Consider the following 25,591-nt stretch of genomic DNA (forward strand, 5'->3'; position numbering starts at 1 on the left):
TACGTTGTGCCGGCAGACGGTCCTCGACAGGAGCCGCCGTCGGCGGGGCTGCGTCTTTAAGGGGTCGGAGGGGAGGCGGTGGCGGCGGGCGGGTTCCTGCGCGCTGGGGCTGCTCCCTTCCCCATCCCGTCCCTCCCCCTTCCCTCCCCCGCCGGCCGGGCGGTGGGCAGTGCCCGCGGGCCGCCGCCGCGGGTGTTGGGACGGGGAGCCGCGGCAGCCTGCCCGCAGCCATGGCTCCGTCCCTGCGCTGCCGGCTGCCAGCGCTCCTGCTTCTGCTGGCGGCCGGCGGGCTGCGGGCGGCCGAGCCCAGCGGCGGCGGCAGTAGCAGCGCCATGGAGGAGCTCGCCACCGAGAAGGAGGCGGAGGAGAGCCACCGGCAGGACAGCGTGAGCCTCCTCACCTTCATCCTGCTCCTCACCCTCACCATCCTCACCATCTGGCTCTTCAAGCACCGCCGCGTCCGCTTCCTCCACGAGACCGGCCTGGCCATGATCTACGGTGAGTCCCGCCGGGGGCCCCGGCACCGCGCCTCAGCCAGCGCCGCCCTCCCGCGGCTCGGCCCCGCTCCCCGCCTCCTCCCCCGGGCAGGCGGTTCTCTGAGGGCCGGTGTCACCCCCGGCGGGTGCCGGTAGCGGCGGAGGTGGTGGTGGTGGTGCGGGGGGTGTCTCGCAGGCCCCGGTGCTCGGCCGCGCCCCCGCCGTGCCGCCGCGCCCCCGCCGCCTGAGGAGAGGCGAGGCGAGGTGCGGCGCGGGCGTGCGGCGGCGGCGCTGCGGCCTCGCGCCCCCCTCACGGCGGGCGGGCGGGTGGCGGCGCAGGGTAGGCCGCACGCCGCGGGGGGACACGGGGAGTCCGCCGCGCCAAAACCCGTCAGCGTTTGAGCTCCTGGATCCCTTCCCTTCGTCGGCGCCGTCCCGCGGGGCGGGGGGAGGGGGAGGGGGGGGGATACGGCCGCAGAGCAGCCCCCTGCGCAAAGGTGCGCCCTGGCGCGGCCGTGCTGGCGGGGCGCCGCGCTTCAGCAGCCCCTCCCCGCCGCCGAAAGGCAGCTTGCCGGCGGGACCGCGGGCAGCTCGGAGTACCGAGCGGCAGCGGCTTCGGAAAGCGTTACCCCACAACGCCCTCGCCGTACGCGCCGTGCGACAAGGAGCGTGTTTAAACTCGGGCGCTCGGGGGGGGGGGGGGGGGGGGGGTGTTTGCTCGGCGGCTGCTGGCGTGCTGCGCTCACGGGGAGGGGGCGTGAGGTTGCCGGTTACCGACCGCCCGCGGGGGACACCAGGCGCCCTGAGCCCGCCCGATGGAGCGAGGACCGCGCGGAGCTGAGTTTGTCCTCTCTGCACCCCGCCCCCTTCCCCAGGGGATGTGAGCGAAGCGAAAGGAACCCCCACACACACACCCGCCCGGCAGAAGCTGCGTTCTCCCCTGCGTTTGCGGGGCAGGCGATGCGGGGGGAGCCGGGCTCCGTGCCGGTACCACGGGTGGCTGGCGCCGGGTCCGCCGGCGAGTCCGCGCCGTGAGGCGCAGAGTGCTCGGTCCTTCCTCGGCCAGCTGGCGCGGTTGTGTTTCGGGGGCGTTTTGAGCGCTGGCGGTGAGGGGCAGCCGCCCGTTTGAAATAAACCATTTGTCTGCTGGTGAGTGGCCGCTGCCACAGCGCCAAGGGGCAGGGCGAGACACCTGCCCAGCGCTGGGGTGGATGAGGGTAACCGCAGATGAGAAATTCGGCCCTCACGGGCAGGGGGGGGAAAGGAAACTGCGTCCTCCCCGATGAGTACTATTGCTCCTGAGAGCTACGTGATCGCCTGCGAAGCAGTGGAATTTTCCTCTGCTGATGCTTCTCTTAAACCATCCCGGTTTGCTCTTAGTCACTGATGTCTCTGCTGCATTGCTGTGTGTTTCATGCGTGCTCGCTGCTGAAGATTGACAGATTAGCGACTGGGCACATGAGTATGCTGTGCACAAGCATGATAGTGCCTAGCAGCCAGGTAGTGCTCAGGAGATAGTAGATTAGCTGCATGTGGGCTGATTGGAAAAGGCAGGGTGAGGCTGTATTGTAGGCGGCGTTTAGCTATTAAGCTAGTGGTGTCACCTTCATAAAGTTCATTTGTGTTTTATGACCATTCTAGTGGTTTAGGTAGGTTACTTTTATGGTGGAAGCCTTGTGCGTGTGGGAGTGCTAATATATGCGATACGAGCACTAGGGCATCAAGGGCATTTGGGTATTCGTTTTGATGAGCTGTGTGGGAAGTAAGAAATTGTTCAGCTGGAGAATTTCTGCCTCTCATTAAACTCAAATTAGTGTACTCTAACATCCAGTTCCCAATCCATGAAATGGATGCTAGGCTCCCCATTTGATGTACAAGTGCTGAAATTTTGTGTTAAGAAAGGCGCTGCACTGTAGCCCTTTCTGCCCCACGGGCAGCACTGCCAAAAAAATGGCTCAAACAATCTTCTTGGTATGCCCTCGCTTAAATCACTTTGCTTTCACAGACCATTGCTCAGCATACTCACCTTCTAAATGAGCCCCTCTAGTATCCCAAAAGACATGGTCTTCTCCCTCCCCAACTGGCTCTTGCCAGGTTGTGGCAAACGCCAGAAGAAACGTGTTTGGTGAGTTCAGTTCCTTTCTAACACGGTTAGCCCTCATGCCAGTAAAGCTCTGCTGAGGCCTGGCTTCACCGAAGCGCTTTGCAGGCTTCCTTTAGAGCAAAGAAAATAACAGAGCAAGTGTCATTGTAACTGTCTGTTATGATAAACAGGCTCTGTTCTTCAAGCAGGAGTTTCTCCTCTCCCTTATCTCTTAAAGGATAGCAGTTAAACTGAGAGATGGGTTTCTCTTTTGCTGATAACGTAGTATCTGAGAAGCGCATGTTTTTTTTCAAGCTGTGCCTGTATTTAAAATGCCCAAGCTTGATCAGTCTGGCTTAACTGCCTTAGGAATTTGTCTTTATTTCAAGCAAAGAATTTGCAGTCCTAAAACCACAAGTAGCTAGCATGAAACTATTCTGGGTGTCTAGGTGCCACCATAAGGATGTATTTCACAATGTTGTTGGTGTACTCTCAAAGCTCTGCACACTAAGTAACTTTCATGTGGTTTTATGGTCAAGTCTACAGCACTTGTACCATGTGTGTTCAATTTTTCTAACAAAAATCAGTGTTTCTATCACAGCAGTTCTTAGTGCTACCTGAGGAAGTGGCTTCTGTTTACAGAAGTAAGCTAGCACTTCACTGCCTATTAATTTTTATCATGGAGACAATGACCTAGAAAATCTGGCTTGTTGCACCTAAACCCTGCCTCCCAAAAAAAAGTGGTGAACCTTTGAATGATGTTATTAGATCAAATACATGTTTGACCTGAGCCAGTTAGAACTGGAGGCCTTGATGATGATTGTTTGCTTCTTTCACCCTTTAAAAAGAGGTGATGGAGCTGGACTTGTGTTTTTTCTTATCTAACCACGTTGGTTTACAGCCGTGTGCAAGGAAACCTCTTTCCTTTGAGCGCAGTAGGCATCGAGTAGCGTGACACTGGCTTGAAACAGCGAGTGGGGAGGCTGCCTCCAACCGACGCTTCTCACTTATCTTTTTCTGGGAACCCAGATACCAGCGCATCCTGTTCTACTCTCATGACGATTCAGATCGTGTTTCTGTTAAAAGCAGTATGTGTTTTACTCAGCTAAAAAGATCTGTGGCCCAAGTACTGCTGATGCTGCCAAGGTTTGCGTTTCTTCCAGGCTTGGAGCAGTGTGTTTTCTGCTGCCCGTTGAATGGGAGGCATCTGTCTTGCCAGACAGTTTCAGTATGGTGGTCTAATTATCCAGACCTCAACAGAACAAAGGCTACTGCTGCATCCAGGCTCTTGCTGTGTTTTAGATAACTTCATCATGCTAGCTGCTTCGGTTGAAGATTAAAAAGTCATTATGTCATCTTTTCATGTTCCTTATTTCCTGCACTGTCCTTTCAACAGACAGTTGCTGCTTGTCTGTATTATTCTGATGTGTTAAGTATCTCTCTCTGGATACACTGGTTAAGATATGAGATAACATGAAGTTTACATTAAGTGTGTTTAATGACTTAGTGCTGTACTTTTTTTTTTTTTGTGATGTGCAACTTCAGAAATAATATTTATGGAGCAATGTGACCTCAGCCACGTGGGTTAGCCCTCATTATATGTGTGAAAGAGAAAGGGACTTACTTTTTTTTTTTTTGAAATGCCATAAAATATTCTACACCTGAAGCTGCAGGTTCAGACATGGTGATGATTTGAATTGATTCTGCACAGTGCCATCACACTGTGATTGTGCTCAGGTAATTCCACAAGATGCTTTTGTCTCATAAAGTGCTAAATATGTTGCATCTGGTCTTGAAACTGTAACAAGGGTGTTGCTCTGTGGAAGTTAAATACTTGCATGGGGCAAATGTCCTGCAGCTGCTCTAGCAACAGTAATAACCAATGCAAGTCATTATGGAGCAATTAAGAAACCAAACAACATGAAGAACAATGAACAACCCACAACAGAACAATTAGGGAATTGAGGCTTTGCTGACACACGTACACCAGGTTGCAAACAATCATCATGATGGCTGCTTTTCTTTGCACTGGTCCCAGTACCAAGGGTAAAGTGTTCTGAGCTGTGCTTTTCCTGAAGGCATTCAACTGTATATAGCTACTCCGTGTTTGGCAGGCTGCTTTGCTCCCTGCTGAGAACCATCCCCGTGTGGTAAGGAGCCACAGGGCACTTTGACAGGTCAGAAGTGAGTTTGGGGTTAAGAGGTGATGGTGGCTCCCCAGCTCTCTGCTAAAGAGCTGGATGTGTAGGCGGGTTTCAGCGGATCCCCTGGTATCACTCCTATTAGGCAATTAGTTTGTCCCTTTTCATAAGTGATAATTTGGTGAACTGGCATCCCACCTATCAGCACAGATGTCGGTCCTATCAGGTACCTTCTCAGCTGTGGGCTTGCTCTGAAACTGGCTGGGGGCCTCATGCTTGTGCTGAAGGTAAAAATAAGAGCAAAACTGGACTTGGATAGAGAGAAAGAAAAGCAGTGTACAAAGAGGCACATAAAACTTCTATTACTTTTTGTGGATCACAAATGAGTGAAGAAGGTAAATGTTCAGGGTAAAAAATATTAGATTGGTTCTGAAATATTCTGTATCAGGCTCAGTTTCTGTACCCACAGAATACATACAGAAGAGGCCTATTTTTAGCTCAGCTGGCTGCAGTGCTCTCTGTTACAATTCGAGTCTCCAGACACGCTAGAGATGACTTAATGCATCTCTGTGGCCATCAAAATGACGGCAGTGTTGGTATTTTACAAGCCACTTTCACATAAACCTTCTAATGCTCAAGGTAGGAGAATAAGTCTGAGCACGTGGTTTTGAGCATGCTACCCTTTCTCTGGCAACTTCCTTGTTCTTCCTCGATACTCTTTTTGAATCACTTGGTTACAGGCTTTCAAAATGAGTCTTGCTCGAGTTGCTGACTGCCTAGGCCGTTTTAATTGAACTGCAGATCTTGTCTGTAAGGCTTGCTTTGCAGCCTGCGAGTAGGTACAACTTACAGTTTGTCTTGTGAGAGATCTTTGGAAGAAACACTGTATTTCTGTTATTAACCTAGCTGTATTTCAGATTTCTTCTTCAGGTGGGGTAGTTGGATCGCTCATAAACAGCTAAGGTTTCTGAACTGTCTTTGGAGTACAGTTCAGATGCAGTCTTCAGAGCAGTGATTTTTCTTTTTTTGTGAGGGGTTTTGTTTTTTCAGGGAGGTTGGTGGTTTTAGTAGCAATTAAGAATAATTACTTCCTTTTTATATTTTTTATCAGCTTCATGGGATTTCCACACACCCTCCCTCCCTCCCCCAATCAAATCAGCATCAATCACCAGCATGAGCCAAAGAAGAGAGGAATGGCAACCCTGGATTTCCTCTACTGAGGAAGCCTATGGTGACATAAATGTCTGTTAAAGCTAGTCCTGCCCAGCAGCACCACAGTTGTAGGAACCATCTGGAGGCTGAAGGGGAAGGTATCCCTCTGCACACACCATAATTCTCAGCTGAATTAGAAAGTTATCACAACCAGCTGACAGTTCTGCCATGTCGCAGAGCCCACGCGTGTGCCTGCCTGCTGCAGGTTGTGTTGGTAGGAGTGTGCTGAACTGAGGGTAGGAAAACTGATCTCTGTTGCACAAACTTGTTGTCAGGCAGTGAGATGGTTCAGCAGCATGCTATTGCTCTTGTCTGCATCATGTAGGAGCCTGAGGTTTTCTTTCGTCCTCTTCAGAAGATTTGAAGATATTTTTTTTTGCAGCCACTTGTGTGGTGTAGTCTGGTTTGGTTTGGTGGTTGTGGGGTTTTTTCTGCCTTGCAATACAAATATGACTCTAAACAGGTCATGCAAGGAACCTACCTAAAGCACAAGAGGTAGGTTCCTTGACAATTGAGCTCCTCTGTAGAGGTAGAGCATCTCCAACTCCCCTAGTAGCTTCTGCTCTTAATGCAGGTGAGAAGAGTGAAAGGGGATGGTGAGGGAGTGTATAAAAGATCTCAGACTTTACAAGATGCCCAAAGCTGCTTCTCAGGTGCTGCTGGTGGCCCCAAAGAGGCACTCAGTACCTGAGCCTCTGTATGCTTTGGGGAGGAAGTGGCTGGGACACATCAGGTTTTCAGCTGCCTCCTTTCCCTTTGGTAAGTTAGGCCTTGGTTTTATGGATGATCATGGAAGGCTGATAGGGAGCATTTCCTTGGCTATGTTAAGAAAAGTCTGTGTAGCAACTGGTGCATAAACTTCTCTCTGGGCTTCACAATGTTGTGTTGACTTATGCCTTATGCAAACCAAAACAAACAGTTTGGACATTGTTCTTTCCTATGTTTAATTAAAAAAAAAGAAGAAGAAGTTGTGCTGAACCAAAGTGATACTAGCTCTGCATTCTGCAGTATTTTTTGCATGTTTTTCCCACTTTCTATGCTATGGAAAAATTAGATCATCTTGAGGCTGAAGTCTCCTTCAACCCAAGCAATTAGACACACCACAGAGTGCTTTTGGAAGTGACCTTGGCTCATCTGTACAGCAAGTCCTGGGCAGCATTTAGGTGCAACCTGTGAAACACCTTTATAAACTACTGCATCTCCTGGGCTCACTAACAGAGGTGGGAACTCTAAAGTTTTCTGCTGTGTGTGTTCCCAGCACCTACTGTCAGCAAAGCTGATACGGCTGGGAACAGGCATAAGCCTTGCCTCTGACTTGCTGGGGCCCAAACTCTCCCTTCTCAAGGAACTGACCTTGCCTCCAAGTTGGGAGCACTCACTGATAGCTCTGGAATCAGTGATAGGAAGGCTCTATTCTCTGTGACAGAAAAGTGAGTTAGTTATGCTCCTCCATGTGTCACCTGTCCCCACAAACCTCACTTTGTAGGCACTTGGTCACCCTTATTCCCCATCCTTCCTTCTGAAAGTTGGCCTGTCCCTACCAACCCACTCTACAGAGTAGTTCAAGACCACATTTTAAAGAGCTGAGTGAAACCTTTCCCTTGCTTTTGGTAGGGAGAGATTTCCAACCCCCATCCCCTGCTATCTGAACAACCATTCTCTCCATTAAGTAGAGGTGGCAGTATCCATGCCCCTACTGATCTAGAAAACAGAAATATGAAGCAGGAACCACAGGTCAGCCATCATTTAAATAAAAACCAAGGCCAACCTCAGAGCTACAGTGTGTTACAGGACACCTGAAGCTGTCCAGCCCTTTCACAGGTGCTTTGTGCAGTGGATGCCTTTGCCTTGCTCACATGCTGACTGCTGAGAGTCCAGCAGTGAGCTGCAGAGCTCTCCCTGCGTGTTCAGGAGACAGCCTCAGTGTGTAACTCAGGGCTGTTGTCTCCTCTCTGACAGCCAGAAATACCAGCTTGTAGATATTTTTCTTTATCTTTCTTTTTTAACCGAGTCCTTATTTGTGACTTGGGATTAATGCTTTATCTGTATTTAATACCGAATGTAGCCTTTCTCTCCCCTGCTTTAGACTAAGTGGTGTCTGTATTGAAAAGATGTGATACAAGCAATTATTTTTTTTAGAAGGGTGTTTATCTTGAAGGGGTTTTCACCAGCCTTGTAAAAAATACGTGCTCGCTCTCAGCAGATCAGATCTTTTCTGTGCCTGCTAGAGATGGGTAATTTAGCTCAAATGCACTGCTTTTCTTCCCCCTATTAAGAAGCACTTCAGCCTGCAATTAACTGAGTGTGAAGGGAGAAAAGAGAAATAGCATAAAATTGCTTTTTTTTTTAATGCCCTTAAATCAGACAATTCACTTTACTCTAGAAGTGCCTAAAGGCCCTTGAAAGCAACGATGGAAGAAGCTGTTTGTGGATGGGTTTTGGTTTGGTTCTTTGTTTATCAGGGAACAGTAGTTGAAGGTTCCCCCTCAGTCAGAGTAGAGGAGATGCGCTGTGCTCTCAGCCAGGGAGGTGCATAGTTCCTGTGCTTCTTTTCTGGCACCCATATTTGGGGGTTGGACCCAATGATCTCCCGAGGTCCCTTCCAACCCCTACAATTCTGTGATTCAAGTTCATTTTTGAAGGCCAGGTTTAAGCTCTGCATTTCTCATCACAGCTCTCTCTGTGGGTGATGCACGGGAAAAGGTCACACCCCTACCAGGTCGGTCTGTCCCAGCAAAGCTCTAGGAGGTGCAGCACTGCTGCCAGGAGGTAAGTGTCCGTGGGCTTGGCTTGCTACCCTTGGGTGGCCCAGCCATGGGGTAGCTCTGCCAGCACTGCGGGTCCTGCCCGTAAAGCTAGGCTGGTGGGGCTTGCAGGTCTGATGCAGTCTGGGCTGCTTCTCCGTAGCTGCTGTTCTCTCTGCTTGTAGTCTTTTTCAAAATACCCTTGCCTTATCAGAATAGGTCTTTGGAAAATGGTTTCCAAGGCAGCTGGAGGCCCCAGAAATACCAGGAGCAAACTTTCAAGTACATGTAATGAGTGTATGACTAGTTCATCCTCTCTTACCTTGTAAGAATCACAGAATCACAGAGTTGTAGGGGTTGGAAAGGACCTCGGGAGATCATCGGGTCCAACCCCCGCTCCCTTGGGAGAGGATATTCTGAACAGCAGAGCTGTGGGTCTGATGGACACCTTGGTGTGCTGCCTTTGTGGAAAATTTATAAATAAAGTGGAGTGCTTAGTCTGAATGCTATGCCTCTCCACAGTTGTCTTCCCTTCTCACTTGCTTAAAACCAATAATTAGTACCGAGGGGATTTTTTTTTTAAGTGGATGCTTTTTGACTTGTTCTTCTGCTCTTTCTTTATGAAATTGGGGGACTATTCTTAACAAAAAAAAAAAAAAGTGGAAACAAAGGATCACAGTATAAATGTGTTCTAAAATGCAATTAACTTGTCTGCGCATAAGATGACAGTCTTCAACGTGCTGGCTGTGTGTGCATGCACCTGTGACTCTGAACCGTCACCAGCTAGCTGAAGAGAAAGCTGCTCGTGTGGCTTGGTGTCCCCTTTGTGTGTGAGGCTCTGCAGCAGGGCAGTCTGTGGTCACCATCGGGGCTGACACACTGGGAGTGTAGTCATTGCTTCTGAGATGATATCCCATTAATTCAAGAACTAGATTAAATATGAAAACTACTGTTAACCTTTGCCATTGCTTTGAATATAAGGTACTAATAGAAAGATGTTATAACTGATGATAGCTTAAAGATCCTTGTGGGACATGATACATGATGAGCTTTTGATTTATACTCTTTGAATCAATTAGAATGGATACTGTCTGGTTTTCACGCTAATTCTGAGAAATTACCCCTCCCTTCTTAGCACTTAATATCAAGGGGACCCGCTTTTAAAGCATCGTATATGTGTCTGCTGCTGTTTTACTGCTGCACAATCCTTCCTATTTGCTCTTTCCTTCACGTCAGTCTTCATTATGCTTGCTGACTGTGTAATGGCCTTCCTTTTGGGAATAGTTTCCTTATCCATGAGATGACTTGACTGTTCTTCTTCAAATTGCCACCTTAGTGTTTAGCTGTGGAACCTACCTTGTTCTGCAGCTAGAGAATTTGCCTTTCAGCCTTTGTGGAACATACAAGTCAACCGCTGTGGAGCTGGACACACCAAAACTCAGCTGAGGCTGGAGAACGCAGTCCCTCTATCTTAGGACCTATCTGTTTTTATAGGTGAAATGCTAATAATTCTACTTTTATACACTATGAAATATTAAGGGGAAAAAAAAAAACATTTGGAGAAGTAGAGCCCTCATCTGGGCATGTTTGAAAGTGACCTGGGTTGGCTTTTTCACATAACGGCAATCATCAAAGACCGAGCAAGGTTCCCCCTAATTGATCCTGTATTTGCTTGTCTGTGTGTGAGCAGTGAGGTTGATAACCTAAAGTGGTTGAGAGAGAGAATACAATTGATGCTTTATTTGTGTTTGCTAGTAGAGACCATATTTAAACTTGTTATTCTTGGCCCTAAATACCCCCTTGTTCCTTCTGGCTCTTAGCTTTGCTATGTAATTGACTCGAAGTAGCCTTTAGAGGTTGCATTCAATAGAGGAGTTTGGACTGCACCTGTAGGGATCTCCTTGGCTAGTTGGGAGGGATACACCACCTGAGGTGGAAGGGTCATTCATAGGAGACATGGAGCAGTGTGTGGGGTTGGCTTCACCAGTTCTGCAGTGGCTGGAAAATATAGGAATAAGCATGGAGGAAGAAAGCTTGTGTAAAGGCTTATTCTTGTTGTGGACATAGCACCTGATTGTTCCTCCTGGGACAGTATTGAATTACAGCACCAAAAAAATGTTGTATGTCAAGAGTAGAGGAGAGTGACTGTATGTGACCTCCTGCAGACATGTCTGGCAAGGTAGGTTCCTTTCCTGGCTCACAGAATTGAAACGAACACTAAAGCTTCTCAGCTTGTCTTGAAGCTCTATACTATGGCAGTTGACTGCTGCACAGCACAGAAGGTATGTTTTTGTCATACCTATCTGCAATGTTAGTGTCTTGCAGGGATTGTATTCCTACCAGACACTGTTGTACAGTAAATAGTTCTCAGAAGGGGGTAAAGACATGATGGTAAAAGGGAAGTGATCTTAACTATTGAGTAGACTTTCATATGGGCAAGCAGGTGCCAGTAGAGCATATCAGCTAAACCATTATTGTTTTTCCTCTGCACAGCAGTGTATCTAACTTGGCAAATATTTTATGAAGTAGATTTTTATCTCTAGAAACTTTTAACCTTTTTTCAATTATGTTCACATGTGTTAGAGCAATCATAGAGTCTTTAAGGTTGGAAAAGACCTCCAAGATCATTAAGTCTGTTAACCCAACATCACTGTATATACTAAACCATGCTTCCAAGTGCCATGTCTATGTGTTTTATGAACACTTCCAGGGATGGTGACTCTACCACTTCTATGGGCAGCCTGTTCCAAAGCTTGGCAACCCTTTCAGTGAAGAAATTTTCCTAATAGCCAATCTAAACCTCTTCTGATGCAGCTTGAGGCCATTTCCTCTCATCCTATCTTTTGTTTGTCTCTTCTCCCAAGTAACATCCACCTCGCTACAACATCCTTTCAGGTAGTTGTAGAGTGTGAGAAAGTGTCCCTTCAGCCTCCTTTTCTCCAGCCTAAACAACCCCAGTTCCCTCAGCTACTCCTCATGAAGACTTCTACTCCAGACCCTTCACCAGCTTCATTGCCCTCTCTGGACATGCTCCAGGGCCTCGATGCCCTCTTGTAGAGAGGGGCCCAAAACTGAATGCAGCAGTTGAAGTGTGGCCTTGGCAGAGTCATGTACATGACTTCCCTAGTCCTGCTGGCCATGCTAAATGTGTTTATTTACTCAGTCCCAGACACATGGTTCAGACTTCAGGAGCCTGAATGGGAAGATGGCGTTTATGTACCAGTTCTAATTTTTCTCTGACATTCTGACTTACCAAGTTCTCAGGGAGTTTGCTGCTCCCCAGTCTCTCTCTTGGAGTGAAGAAGCCTCCTTACATCATACACAGACTTCTTGGGCTTCCAAAATATCTAGTGGGTGACCATACTCCTAATTATATTCTTTTACAGAGATTCATGGACATAAAATTAGTCTCTTCCTCAGCTCTGCATGACTGAAGAGCTAGTGAGAGATTCCTGATGGTGACCTGCTTGTTAAGCTGCAGTGACTAAATATAATTGTGGTGCATTCGGTTTTTATGTGTGCCTGCATGACATGGAGAAATGTCAGCAGAGATATCTTGGTGATACCTAGTACTTGATGAGGGCCCCCTTTTCTGTACATTAGCCTCGGAGAACCATAAAAAGAGTTTATTGCTGTTACTGGCAGATGCCTGAGTGTGTGTATTTCAACACTTTTGGGTTTTGACCCTAATGGTTTTGGGATCTCTTCCAAAATGTAAAACATAAGACAGTTACATTTCTTGGTCTTTGTACTTGAGATACAAATACCTGATCTTCTTATTGCACCAGGCATTTGTGATGTCAGATACACAAGTGTTCTGTCAATCCTAATTTGGGAGAGGGGAAACTTTGCGTTCCATGAGTGTACATTTGACAGAGCCCCTCCCCTAAATGGGGGTGCTTATAAATCTTAACCTCCAGTGGTTCCCATGGGTTTGACTATTCTTTTGTGGTCTTATATTTTAGCTCTCCTGGAAGAAGTACTATATTTACTCTGCCTGACCACTTTTTTTTTTTTTTTTGGTAGAAATCACCTAAACCTCTTTCCTTGTTGCTTCTCCACTTCTCCCCAAGGTCCATCCAATACCTTATCTCAGCATTGACAAAGTGGATTCTTCTCTGTGTATGAGACCTATTTCCCACCCTCTAGGCTGAACTACAAAGTCTTTTATCACTTCTCTACCCTGCCTGTTGGGAACATGTGGGAATTTGATCAAGCTCAGAATCGCTGAAATAACTTGTCATGTCGTATTTTGTCCTCCTGCTACCAGAGTCTCCTGCATTGCTCATGCTGGCTCCTCAAGCACTCCTGAAATGATCTTGTCTTCACTTGGGAGCTGTTTAAATCATGCAGGTTCTTTGTAGGTGACATATAAAAAAAGATATTAATTCCCATATCTCTGCATAGCTACAGTCCAGGCTTTCATTGCAACGTTGACCCCGTTGATGTTTGGCTTCTCAAGGCACAATTTGTTTTCAGATTAAACTCAGGCTGTTTGCATTGTAATGTTTTTCCTTGACTCTCCCTGGCTTTGTTGATGTGTTCTTAGCTGTCCTCCTGGGTATTGTTTTAGATTTTTTAAATTAATGCTATATGAATCAGTGTTTTTGCAAAGTGAGAGGTAAAGATGCCACTGTCTCTGTGAATACTTAATTATAACAAGAATTAAGCTCACATTATTTAACTTGCTTAATAAACTGTGTCAAAAGGAAGAGCTACTTGTCTTAAAGTTTGACTCATGGGCAAAGCACAGGCTGCTCAGCTATGAGAAGATAACTTAGACAACAGGTGACTGCTTACCAGGGTTATGTTACAGAATTTTCTTGGAATGGTCAGTGAGGAAATTAACTGAATTTGTAACACTGGATTATAACAGAATTGTCAAAAATAGTCTTTTAGTGAACCTTTTAGTGAGCTCTTCAGAACCCTTAACCCCAGAAAAGGGCAGTGCTTCAGAACAAAAGCTGCCAGCTTTTGCAGTGATGGCCAAGTGTCAGGATCCAAATGATGCAATATATGCATGGTGTTTTCTGGACACTTGAGGTCCTTGAACTGGTTGCATTTCTGACCCGCTTGTGTGCACCCACGTACAACATCTACCCTGTAGAGTTGAATTGCTTGCTGTCCAGGCTGGCCTGTTCTAGTGTAATGTTCTCTATCTGTCCAGGGAGACACTTTTCCGATGCTTCAACTGACTTGAAACAGTATTTATGTTTGATTTAGTAAACTTAGTTTTACGTGTGGAAATGTTTGGGTTGTTTTTTTTCCTACCAATGCCAGAATAACTACAGAAACTTCTGTTTCAGTACAACAAAAAGGGGCACCTAAACTGACTGTGTGTTGTGCGGTGAACATAAAAGGGCTACAAAATAAATATATGAACAATGGCAGCCTTTATGCACCTTAAGTAATCATTAGTTATGCTCCTGAATTTGACAGTTCTTACTATAGGTGATTTATCTGTTATGCTGTATTTGCCTTACTGCTTGAGAAACTTCAAACAGCAGCTTGTTGATGGGCTTTGTGGGACGGTCCTGAGCAGGCAGAGGTTTTTATATGGCTCAGAAACAGTGGGCTGGAGTGACCAGGAGGTTGTTCTGGGGCTGTTAAATGTAATTGGGAAGACCTTATTGATTCCAGTGGCTTACTAGAGGTCCATTCTGTAATGCTGGGCTTCAAATTTAAGTAAAATGAAGTTGAAAACAGGATATTGTTTTTAAAGTGTCTGGGTAAAAAGCTCACTTTTGTACCAGAATTTGAACTGACCAAGTTCCATGGACTTGAGGTTAGTACTGGGATGTTACCTTTGCAGGACGCTCTCCCAGACAAGTGGCTGTTGTGACCAGGAAAATGTATCTGTGACTTAGGGTTTGATGTGCTTGAGGATTGAGCAGCTTTGTTCTAAGCTTCAGTGAGCAGGAGATCAGCCAGTACTGAAGAAGTCACCTACCCTATCAGGAATAAGTTGCAGAACAAGTTGCTGTGAGAACACATACCCCAAGGACAAATGCTTGGCTGAACTTTATCTGCAGAGGGAGATTTAGCTGAGGAGAAGGTATTGGATATTGAAATAGGCTGAGAGACTGACTGTAGGAAGATAAGTGTCTGAAGGGGATATGAGTCCTTTTTTTAGGGGTGACAAATGGCTGGAAAAGTAGAAGCTTTTCTGCAAGAAGAAAAATATTCCAATTACTGGTCTAGGCTTTTCATTGCTACGTGTTCATGTGCTGTTTTGCAGACCTTTTTGCATACCCTGTGAGTCACAACATAGAGAAGCTGTGGCTGCCCCCTCCCTGGCAGTGTTCAAGCCCAGATTGGGTGGTGCTTTGGGCAGCCTGGCCTAGTGGAGGGTGTCACTGCCCATGGCAGGGGGGTGGAACTAGATGGTCTTTGAGGTCCTTTTCAACCAAAACCATTCCATGACACTATGACAAATAGGAAACCCTGAAAAAGAATGCTTTCCCTCAGGAAATTAACTGCGGGAGAGGGGGATGGTTCTGGCTGTGGCTGGGCTTAGGCTGTTGAGTTGTGTGGCATATATTCTCAGAAGTCATCACCAGTTGCACAATCTTTGAACCATCTCAACTACATTGCCCAGCCTGTAAAAATGCCTTTAGTCACCTGTTTACACTGCTATTTTTTCTTCATACTCCTACTTGCTTGGCACACCTGAAGGGATGGTATTGATAGCAGGGAGCAGCGGAATGGTTGTTCCACTGCTGCCCATCACTCTGGGATCCGATTCTCCTTGCTGTACTTTAGACCTGGTTATGTGGGATGAAAAAAAAGCACGTGTGTGTTTAGAGATCCATGGAATATTAGTATCCAAGCACTGAGAAGCTTTAATAATTTCTGTCTCTTAAAGATGGTAAATAGCACCGGATCTGAAGTACGTGACAGGAAAGATTTGTTCAGGGCTGCTCAGGAAACCTGCTGCTGCACGTGGACTGTGAGTTGTGATTCTGTCCTTACTTGCTGACTTCCGCCAGTGTCATCCCTTCTGTTCAGGGAAGAGCAGAACCCTCCACTCCAATGCAGTCAGTGCTGCACGTGCTCTTTGCTCCTGTAATCATCACCCAGGGCCCCAGTTTAAATGTGATCTGGCTTTGCATACCTTGGCTGTGCCTGTCGTTTGCCTGTGATTTCTGCTTTGCAGCATCCATGCCAAGCAGGCAGCTGCCACCTCCCTTGTGGGAGAAGTCCGAAAGCTGAGAAGAGTGTATGGGTGCTGGGGTGCCCCTTCCCCATTGCTGAGTCTCACCTGGCACAGACACCTGTAAGGGGCAAATTCTGCCTTTATTTTCTAGCCAACAGTTTTAAGGAAAACTGTTTTGTTTTGTGTTTGGCTTTTATTAGTGAGTGTCTGAGTGTTGGTGAAATAGTTAATGGGGGTTTCCTTGGCTTTTTGGTGTTTGCTATGAGCCTCTTAGTATTGGCCTCTGTGTGCATTACACATCTGGTAAGCTCTGTTTCTGTGTGACTCGGGGCTAGATACTTAGTTACCGGTGTGAGAGGAGAACCTTGTTAACTTTCAGTCGAATTTAATGATAAAAATTCCACTTAGACTGCTGGAAAAGATTATTTTTTGCACAGAGAGTAACCAAAGCTGAACCCCAGTGCTCAAAGCAAATCTTTTAGTAGTGCCCAGTCATTATGCTGGCTTCTAAATATGTAGATTTTATATATTTAATGATATAATCTGCTGTTTTCTTTTCTTCTTGTTATGTTTGTGTTCTGAAACTTGGCTGACTACAGACTGTTTTCCCAGGTCAGTCTGTCAGCATTCAGCATGAGTAACCTGTGTTTTGCTGTTGTGCCAATCCAGAAGGCAACACCACCTCCTGCACTCATCTGGATCTCATGACCTGAAACATAATAACAGTGATAATGCTGTGCTCCTCAAAGTCCTGCTGCTCCTTCAGAATGTTAGGCATGCTAGAAGAAAACAATAAGCTAAATAGTCTGTTTGCTTCCTTATGGCAATTAGCTCTGAAGCTGAAACTGATCCCATAAACCTGTATATCTGATGCTGGGTAACACTTTACAGTAAGGAGCAGTTATCCAATTTGATCTTCCATTTATTGCTGTTTAACCTGCTCTTATTTCACAACAAGTCCTCTTGCTTAAATTGACACAGCTTGTTGAAAGCTTTATCAAAAAAGAAAAGAAAAAAGATTCATTATCTATTGTGTATTCTATTTTCTGAATTTGGGAGGCAATTTTTATTCACATGGGGTTGCAGCCAAAGCACTGTGCAGCTGGCTTGCCTACTACTGAGGGAAGGCTTGCTGAAGTAGTAGTTCTCTCTAGGTCATTGCCATGAATTGGCATCAGCCCTGGTTTCAGCAGGGATACAGTCAATTTTCCAGTGAATTTTCTTCCTAGCAGCTGGCGCAGTGCCGTGTTTGGGAGTTAGGATGAAAGCAGTGCTGATAGCACACTGATGTTTTAGCTGTTGCCAAGCAGTCAGGGACTTTTCAACTTCTCATGCTGCCCTGCCAAGGAGAAAGCTGAAGATGCACAAGAAGCTGGGAGGAGACACAGTCGGGACAGATGACTCCCACTGGCCAGAGTCTATACCATATGAGGTCACAATCAGTATATAAACTAGGGGCGAAACTGGCTGGGGGTGGTGGGTGGTGGTGCAACTGCTCAGGAACAGGCTGGGTATTGGTTGGTTGGTGGTGAGCAATTGTTGTACGTTTGCACTTGTCTGTCGTGGGTTCTATTTATCTTTCTCTCGTTACAATTTGTTGTTGTATTTCAATTATTAAAATTATGTTTCAATTAATATAATGAATTATATTGCTATATAATAATGTTACAGTTCAATTATTAAACTGCCTTTATCTCAACCTCTGAGTTTTCTCACTGTTACTTCTTTGGGGAAAGGGGGTGGAGAGTGAGCAAGTGTCTGTGTGGTGCTTAGTTGCTGCTGGAGTCAAACTATGACCATGTCACAGCAATAATTTTTCTTTTCTCAAGAACTACTTTAATTGCTAGAGCTTCAGAACTTATCATTGTTGGGAGTGGGTATGAACATACCTTTGGTACAGTAGCAGCAGAATGTTCCACAGTGCCTGCAACAGCATTTCAGTGTATCTGTAACCTCTTTCTGTTTTTGTTGTTCCTTCTTTCTGTGAGTTATTGATCCCTGTTCCTTTCAGCGGGAAAGGTAGTCTTTCTGTGTATTTGGGAGGGTGCTACAACACGACTTTATATAGAAGCACTTTGTAGCTTTTCAAATGCAGCACCTGGTGCTTCACAAACCCTTTAAAACTCAATTTCCACTGTTCTCCTTCCTGCATGTTTTCTAACTGCCCACTGTACAGAGCAGCAAATCTTCAGCGCATGCTCTGGGAGCTTGGATTTTCTTTGGATGGATTTTCATTATGCCCCTGTTGCTGCTCTTTACAATCTAAAGAAAGCCAGCATTCATAGGGATTACTGCATCTGCGAAGGATGGAGAATAAGTAGGAATGATGAACTCCCGTGGTCATGAATGGATGGATTGTCCCGGGCATTTGTTCAGCTCTCAGTATATTGTGAAGTATTTGGGCTGGCATAAAATGTTAGCTTTGGGTAACATACTGGCTTTTCTTAAAAGCACAGTGGAGAGTGTACTCGGAGAGAGCGCGTTCTAAGGCTGTGCGTGATGTAGTAGCGTATCTCTCCTTAACTGTGATTTGATTAGTTTATTTCTCACTAAAAACTTGGAACTTTAGAATTTAAGTCTATTTTCCCCTGCTAGCTTTGATTGCTTTATCAAACAAGGCTTAGCAAAATGGTACTTGCAATTCCAAGTGGGATGCTGTGTTGTGTTATGCCAGGAGCACCAAAGGTGGAAGACCTTGCTGTACTGGCTGAAGATGGAGAGTCGGTTCTGGAGTCTGAAACGTCCCCTGTTTTCACAAAAATAAATAGCGCTGTGGCTGAGAGCTGTGTGACTTCAGATCCTGCTTTGCCCCTGTCGTGGTGTGTGGTGGCAAATGCAAGTTTTTTCCCATGGTGGTCTAGTACAGCACTTGAGCTGTTCCATCCCCAGCGATGCTAGCCTCTTCTGAACGCAGTGTTAATCAGGGGCAGTTGCTGCGCTCTCAGGCAGGTAGCATGCAGCACTTCCCCGTGCTCCCGGAACCAGAGCAGCTAAATCGCACCTCATGTTACCAGTTTGCTCAATAGAACAATCTGGTGCTGCTATGACCAATGCTTTAAATAGCTGTGCCATTACAAAGCGAGTAGGCCGTAATTTAAAATAAAGAGTTGGAATGAAAATGCCTGGTACAGCGTTTTGCAGGATGCGGTTACGCCGTGTGCCTGGCACAGACTGCAGATCAGAACAGACGTGCCTCTGGAGACTGACTAGGGCTTCCAGTTACTTTGGGACCAGTTTAGCAGCTACCCAAACCAGGTAAAGCACCTGGTAATGTCATATATGTATGTAACTTGTATGGATGTTAATTTTCTGAACGCTGCTCTTAATATTTGGTTGTGAAGAAGGCTTTCTTGCCTTTGAGTTTTCACCATGGAGTTTGGCTCTTCAGAAGTTTTGGTTGGGCCAACAAACTGATCCGGGGACTTTCTTAGAGCTGCTGAAGTGGCAAGCCTTAGTGGTGCTTTCTGAAGTCATCTGCAGTTAGAGAGAACCTTTCCTGAATGACCTTTTGCTGGTGACAGGCTTTGTTACGAATGACAAGGCTTACATAAAGGGCTTTTGAATAGCAAACCCAGAGCTTGAAAATAGTAGGTAGCTGAGATTTATATAATGAGAGGGAAGGAAGCAAGAGGGGGAAGAGAGGGTTTTTTCCCCCCTCTATGAAGGCATAGTACTATATCATACATCCAGGCATGGATTTTGAGTATTTTCCTCATGTTTTCAGAGCAATACTTTTTGCATGCAGTTGCCATCAGTAGGATATTCACCACTAGTATGGACTTGAGTTGTGCAGTGTTGTGCTTTCATTGCAGATCTCTGCTAATGTGGATGCATTAGATGGGAAATGGTGTGACTGCACTCCCTGACACCAGGACAACTGTGATAATTGCTGATAGAAGTTGTTAACTGAGTATTTGCACTTCTGTAGGTATTATCCAGCTGTTATCTGTCCAGCTGGATTTGCATTGCTGTATTTATGTCTCAGCTTATTTTTTAATGTTGCTATTGTACAATTTTGATAGATTGTGCTGAAGGAAGGGGCTTGTATAGTACCTTTGTGTGAACTAGCTTCCATGCTACTTCTGGCATGGAAAAATCAAGTAGCTGTGTCCAATATAACTATATACCATGATCGTGGGGATTCCTGAGATACTTCACTGGGTCTCTCGTAAGCTGCAGAAGCAATGTTGGTCACACTCCAGCAGCGAACTACACTGACCTGTGCTCTGCTTGTGTCAGTTCTAAGAAAATGCATCACAATCTTCCTGTTGTGTACCTCACCCATGCTTCAGATTTTACTTGCTAGTGTAGTAAGTCATTGTCTTAACAGCTGCAATGCAAAGTCTTTTCCTACTATGGTAAACTTTTTAAAAAGTTTTTTTATGGAGGTTTTAGTGAAGCTTGTATAGCTAATTTAGCTTAAAGCACAGGCATTACTAAGGATATGACTTAAGCCTAGCAAAATGACTTGTACAAATTTTATTTGACAGAGCTTGCTTTGCTTTTGAGACATTTCCTCAGAAACCGAAACTCTGAGCTGTAGTTGTTCTGGCAAATATTTTCTGCTCTTTGAGGAATAATTCCAAATTGGTTTCACGCAAGTGGGCCTTTCGCAAAACCTGCAGCAGCATCAGGTGAGGGTACCACAGAGACTGCTCAGCTCATCGGTGTTGGATTGCAAAGTCTTGAGGCTTGTTGACATCTCTGCAATTTGTCTGGCCTTAATATTTAATAAGCCTGACACTCAGCAGTCTCTGGAGCGAGAGAGCAGTTCTTTCAAACCCCACCTTGCGCCTTTGTGGGAGTTCTCACCAGGCTCTTCTCGTTTCAGAGGTGCGCTTGCAAAGCAAGGAGGGTAGAGCAATAATCATCCCCTTCATGGTTCCACGCGCTTGTATTAAGCTTTCGGTTTGTAGAAAGAATGTGCTGTATAGCACAGCAGGGCCTCGTTTTTGCCCCTGGTCCAGTGGGGCCTACTGCCAGTCTCCGGTGGGTGAGTGCTATGAGGTGGCTTGGCAGAGCCCGCTTGCACAGGCAGTGCTACGGCCTGCGTGTTCTGGCTGTCTGCTTTGGGCCGAGCGGCTCACAGCCACAGGACTTTTCCCGGGGGAGCTGGTCCTCACGCGGCCAGGAGGTACGTGAGAGGCCTGACCCACATCTGTCAGTGAAATGGCAACAGTCAAAGGTCTGATCGTATGCTGGAAAAGAGTAGATGGGGCTGCTTTGTGCAGACAAACTTCTTCCTTTTTTTCCTTGCTGCTGAAATCCATGGGGAATCTCAGGGGAATGAGGTCTGAACCAACTCATTTAGGCAGCACCCATGACCATAAAGGCCCTTTCATTTCAAAACTGATTTGAGCTCTTGTTTTGCCTTTGGATACACAGCAGACAGTTTTCAGGATCACAAACTGTCTGCAGGTTCCCACCAGTCTCGCTTGTGGTAGCGGAAAGTGTTCATCCTCTGCAAGCTTGTGTCCCAAATCTGCTAGCTCGAGCTGGAGGCTGCTGTTGAAACAGCTGCTTTTGCTGGGTTTGGGGCAGCCTGAGCAAAGAATCTGACTTCTATGACCCTTAGCCAGCAGAAAGTCTCACACACACATTTTTAAAAGTATTTGTCATGACATTGGCATATTTCACCAAGGAAATCAGTGCCAAACATAACACTTTGATTTATTTTTGTGTAAGAAGGTGATCAGCTGAAACGGAAAAGGACTGCTCTCAGTTTTGTGGTTTGGGAGTTTTAAAAACACAGAAGTGGCTTTTTTTAGGTCTCAAAGTGGTTTTAGCAAGTAACTTTGAGCTGATGTCTAGGGGGGAAAAAAATGCGTGGGTTTTTTCCCCCTGGAGGCTTGATTCAAATTCTGATCTGTTCTTTTCCTCTTCAGTTATGTATGCAAGCTGCAAATGCTTTGTAAGAACATCTCATTTTTCTCCTAATATGTCTTTAGATTTTGAGCTTGATCATGAATTTCAGTTTTAGGTTTGATTGTCAGGCTTAAGTCGGTGCTTATACTTCAACACTGTAATTTTTGTTTGTGGTTAATTACTGTTCTGTTTTCTCCCACCCATCTTGATGAGCACCCTGAAAGATAAACGTACAGGAACTCTTGCAAACTGCTAATGGTTTTTAAAAGGTAAATCCTTATACCAGAACTCTCTTCAAGTGCACCAACAACTTTCAGTGTCTGGAAGAAATGAGCTTTACCTATTGCACTTCTGACTTTTTTTTACCATGAATTGCACAAAGGAGATCTAGCATACGCCTATGGGGTGTAAATGAACTCAACTCTAATACTTTGAGGCATATTAAAAGGTAACCTCTGGGATGTAGGAACTATCACATTATGTTGGGCTGGAAGCTTCAAACAGTGGGATGAAAGACAAATTTCTTATCTTCTGACATGGAGTGGTGATGGGAGGAACAGGGAAGCCTAGGCTCTGACTGGTTTCTCATCTTAGCTTGTAAGCTTGGCTGCTTGGAAGTGGATGAGATGACAGCAGTTTTTCCTGCTGGCTCTGGGAAAGAGCCACTTATCCTAAAAACCTCTTAAATGTCAAGGTATACAGAGTGGTGGTACAAATACTAAGCTCAATGGAAGCAAAATATAAGCTGTGATGAGTTGCCCTCCACTGAAGTAAGTCTTTATGTATTACCTACCAATCCAGCTTGTGTGCTGTGAGGATATTAAGAAGTGCACATACGCTGCCATTTCACCTGCAAATCTATATGGTAACAAATACTGGAGTACATACTACTTAAAGTCTCAAGAGTTGCTTTTCCAAGTGTCTAGGTAGTCATCCGTTTCTTAACCAGGTTATCCAAAAGCAGTAGTACTAGTGTGTAGATTTTTACAACAAACTCTTTAATTTTTAAGGTTTGTGTGTTCTCTGAGGGTAGTGCTCTCTTGATGAGCAATGTTGGCAGATGTAGCTTGCAGCTTGGCACTTAAGTGCAGGGTGATGTAACCTGTTACCTACACAAGCCAACACTTCTAGGGTTTTTGCTCTGATACCAGAGCCCAAACAGCCACATCGCTGTTAAATAAGGTGCTTTTTTTGTGGCTTGGGATGGCAGTTGTAAGCTAGATAAAATGCATTGTATCCTACTGCATGTTGGTGCCACTGGCGCTCGTATTATTCTGTCAGGCAGCTTCTTGGTCTAAGAGTAGCTTTAGGGAAGTGAAAGTGAAGCAAAGCCAGAATTAGCTGATGTGTTTTGCTTGAAAAATATAAATGGAAAAGTAAAAAGAAAAGGCCTTGAAGGTTGCATCTGAGCAGTAGCGTGACTGATTGCTTACACTCATGTGTGCAAAAATGAGAAAGGATCTACATGGTGAGCAGTGGTGCTTTGTTTCGTGGCCTGCATGCTCTGTGCCTCCTCCTGTGTGTGGGTGCGAGTCCATTCCCTGTCCTCTAGCTTACTGGGAAGTGGGAGTTCATGTTTCTGTTGGAAAATGTGTTAGCTCCCAGGTTTTTGTACATACCATGTGCAGTTAATTAGTTTGAAAGAATGTTGACTTAAAGCAATTTTCAACTGAAAGAGGCTTGTTTAACCCCTTGTATCAATTAAAAAATGTTGTGAGAAACAACTTAAGGAAGCTTGGAGGATATTTCAGGGCCACTTCAGATAAGCATCACAAAGTGCAGCGTGGTGTGAAGCGAGTGAAATAAAAATCCTTCTTTCGGTTTGGTATCTTGCTGAAAGGGTGCCCGTCCACCTTGGGGTGCAAGAATTGCTTTATAGTGATTCTTTTCCCCAAACGTGAAAATTTAATGTGGATCTGGGAATTGTGTTGAAGCAGTTTGTGCGGAAAAACCTGCTGGCTCAATCTGAGAATCCCTTAGGTTGTATTTGAGAGCATTTTCAGGGGAGAGGAATAAATGGCAGCAAGCCAGTGTACATAAATAGCTTGATGTACTTAAAATGGCTATGATAAGAGCAAGCTCATGGGGTGCACAGTGGTTCTGCTCATGCAAGTGAAGGATCTTGCACCAAGCTCTGGTATCAATAGCTGCCCCAGATGTCAGTGGGGCAGACTATTCCATGTAGTGGGAATTGGCTGTTCTTCTCTAATAAATCTGATCTTTCTAGCGCTCAGCTGGCACTTTTGGACTAGGAGGAGCCACGTGGTTCCCAAACACGTGTGTGAGCCACTAGTGAGACATACTGGGGTTGGAGTTGAGGTGGGGTGCAGAAGAGAGACAAAGCACCTATGACTGTTCAGGCACTGTGCTGGTACAACTGATGCTGAAAAGGCTGGAAGGGGTGGCAAAAGTGTCAGGCCGGAGTAGTGCCTGAGATGTGTCAGGAGCAGGCAAGGAGCTGTCAGTCTGTTGTGGGGAAGGTCGTGACTGGGAGCTGTAGGGTAAGCTTGGCTGGGGTAAGGTAAAGCTTGCACCAGTCTAGGAGGGAAGAAGAGTGGTAACAGGATGCGCAGGAGGTTGGGGATTGCAGCTGTGGGACCTCTGGACAATGCGCCGCTTGTGAGCGGGCTGAGCTTTTCGCTGTCTTTTCTTGTTGCAGCTCAAAGTGAAATCTTTCTTCCTTCCCCTCTGGCTCATGGGAATCAGCAAGGAAGACAGCGTCACAAAACCGCTCATGCAGCGCAGGCTGTGGCAGCAGTCGTTTGCCTGGCTTCTGCAGTTAATAATAAAACAACTGCTTAAATTTTACACTATAGATGAAAACAGAAAAGGCAGTCCTGTGAAAGTAATAGCTGCTCTCTTTGATCCTCCGTTCAGCTGTCTGTAAGGTCCTAGAAGAGCGTTTCCTGGCTTGAGGGGTTCCTAGCTTGTAAAATGGGATGGATGTCAGAGTAGCTGGGTCACTGGGTTAAACAGCTGTGGAGCGGGATGAGAACTGCGGTGTGTTTGTGGGAAGGCCACTGCCACCGTAGTGACCATGTTCAGATTGGTCACCCACGAAAGGCAGAAGAGAGGGAACATGTGGCTTCTCAGCTCTGCTTGGGGAGGCTGCCCCTACAGAATGGGTTAGCTTTTCTTCTGAGACTGTCTGGATGTTGCAATAGCAAGACTTGTGTGGCTAAACATAATGATCACAGAAAGCTGGAGTTGTCATCTTGCTGCTATTTCTGTCTTTTGGGTTGTTGCATTTCCCTGTAAGCTGCAAACCATCTTGTTTACAAGAGCCAGTTGGTCTTCTGCCCACAGCTACAGAGTGTGGGGCTTACCTCAGCAAAAAAAAGATTGCCTTGAAAATTCAGTCAACTTGAAACCTTTGTCTGCTCTAGAGGTAGGAGGTTCTGGTATTAGTACATAGATGGGTCTTGGTGCAGAAAGACCTTTGGGAAGAGAGAAGTAAAGGGAAGGTCTCCTTGAGACAGCTGAAAACCCTTCTGATGCAGATTTTACTTCATCTGCCTTGCTCAAAGTTCTTCCTGTTCTTTTCCTCCTATGACTGTGCTTGGGCCCCTGTCCTAATCGGAAGCTCCCAGAAATGGTTTTTAGGATGAAGGCCTTTACATGCATCCATCACTTCACTCATCTGAAGGGTATTTAAAGGCCTGAGGCCGGGAAACATCATAAGGGAACAGGCTTATCTATAGTTAACAGCCTTCCTTCTAGCTGTTGTGGGGTCTGTGAACCCAAAGCCGCACAGAGATAGATGTATGTTCTGCCCCTTCCCCCTTCGTTCCCTCCTTATGTCAAACCTTTGCAATTAAATGACAGTGTCAGGAAAGAGATTGCTGCTGCTTAATGAGTTTCAATTGGGTTGCTGATTGAAGCCTGACTCCTCGCAATGACAGATTAATAACTCC

At 45.9% G+C, this 25,591-nt stretch overlaps 1 protein-coding gene across 1 annotated transcript in view; it reads left to right on the forward strand.

The window, feature by feature from the left end:
* Positions 1-230: 230 nt before the first annotated feature.
* SLC9A7 (solute carrier family 9 member A7) overlaps positions 231-25,591 on the forward strand; it is a gene marked incomplete at its 5' end in the record, with an annotated part of 72,837 nt that continues 47,476 nt past the window's right edge. Inside the window, one exon of the mRNA XM_084279534.1 lies at positions 231-498. Within this exon, the coding sequence (XP_084135660.1) occupies positions 231-498 (268 nt within the window). The remainder of the gene's footprint in view (positions 499-25,591) is intronic.

This window comes from Gallinula chloropus, assembly GCF_964237585.1.
Source record: "Gallinula chloropus genome assembly, chromosome: 1".
NCBI lineage: Eukaryota > Metazoa > Chordata > Aves > Gruiformes > Rallidae > Gallinula > Gallinula chloropus.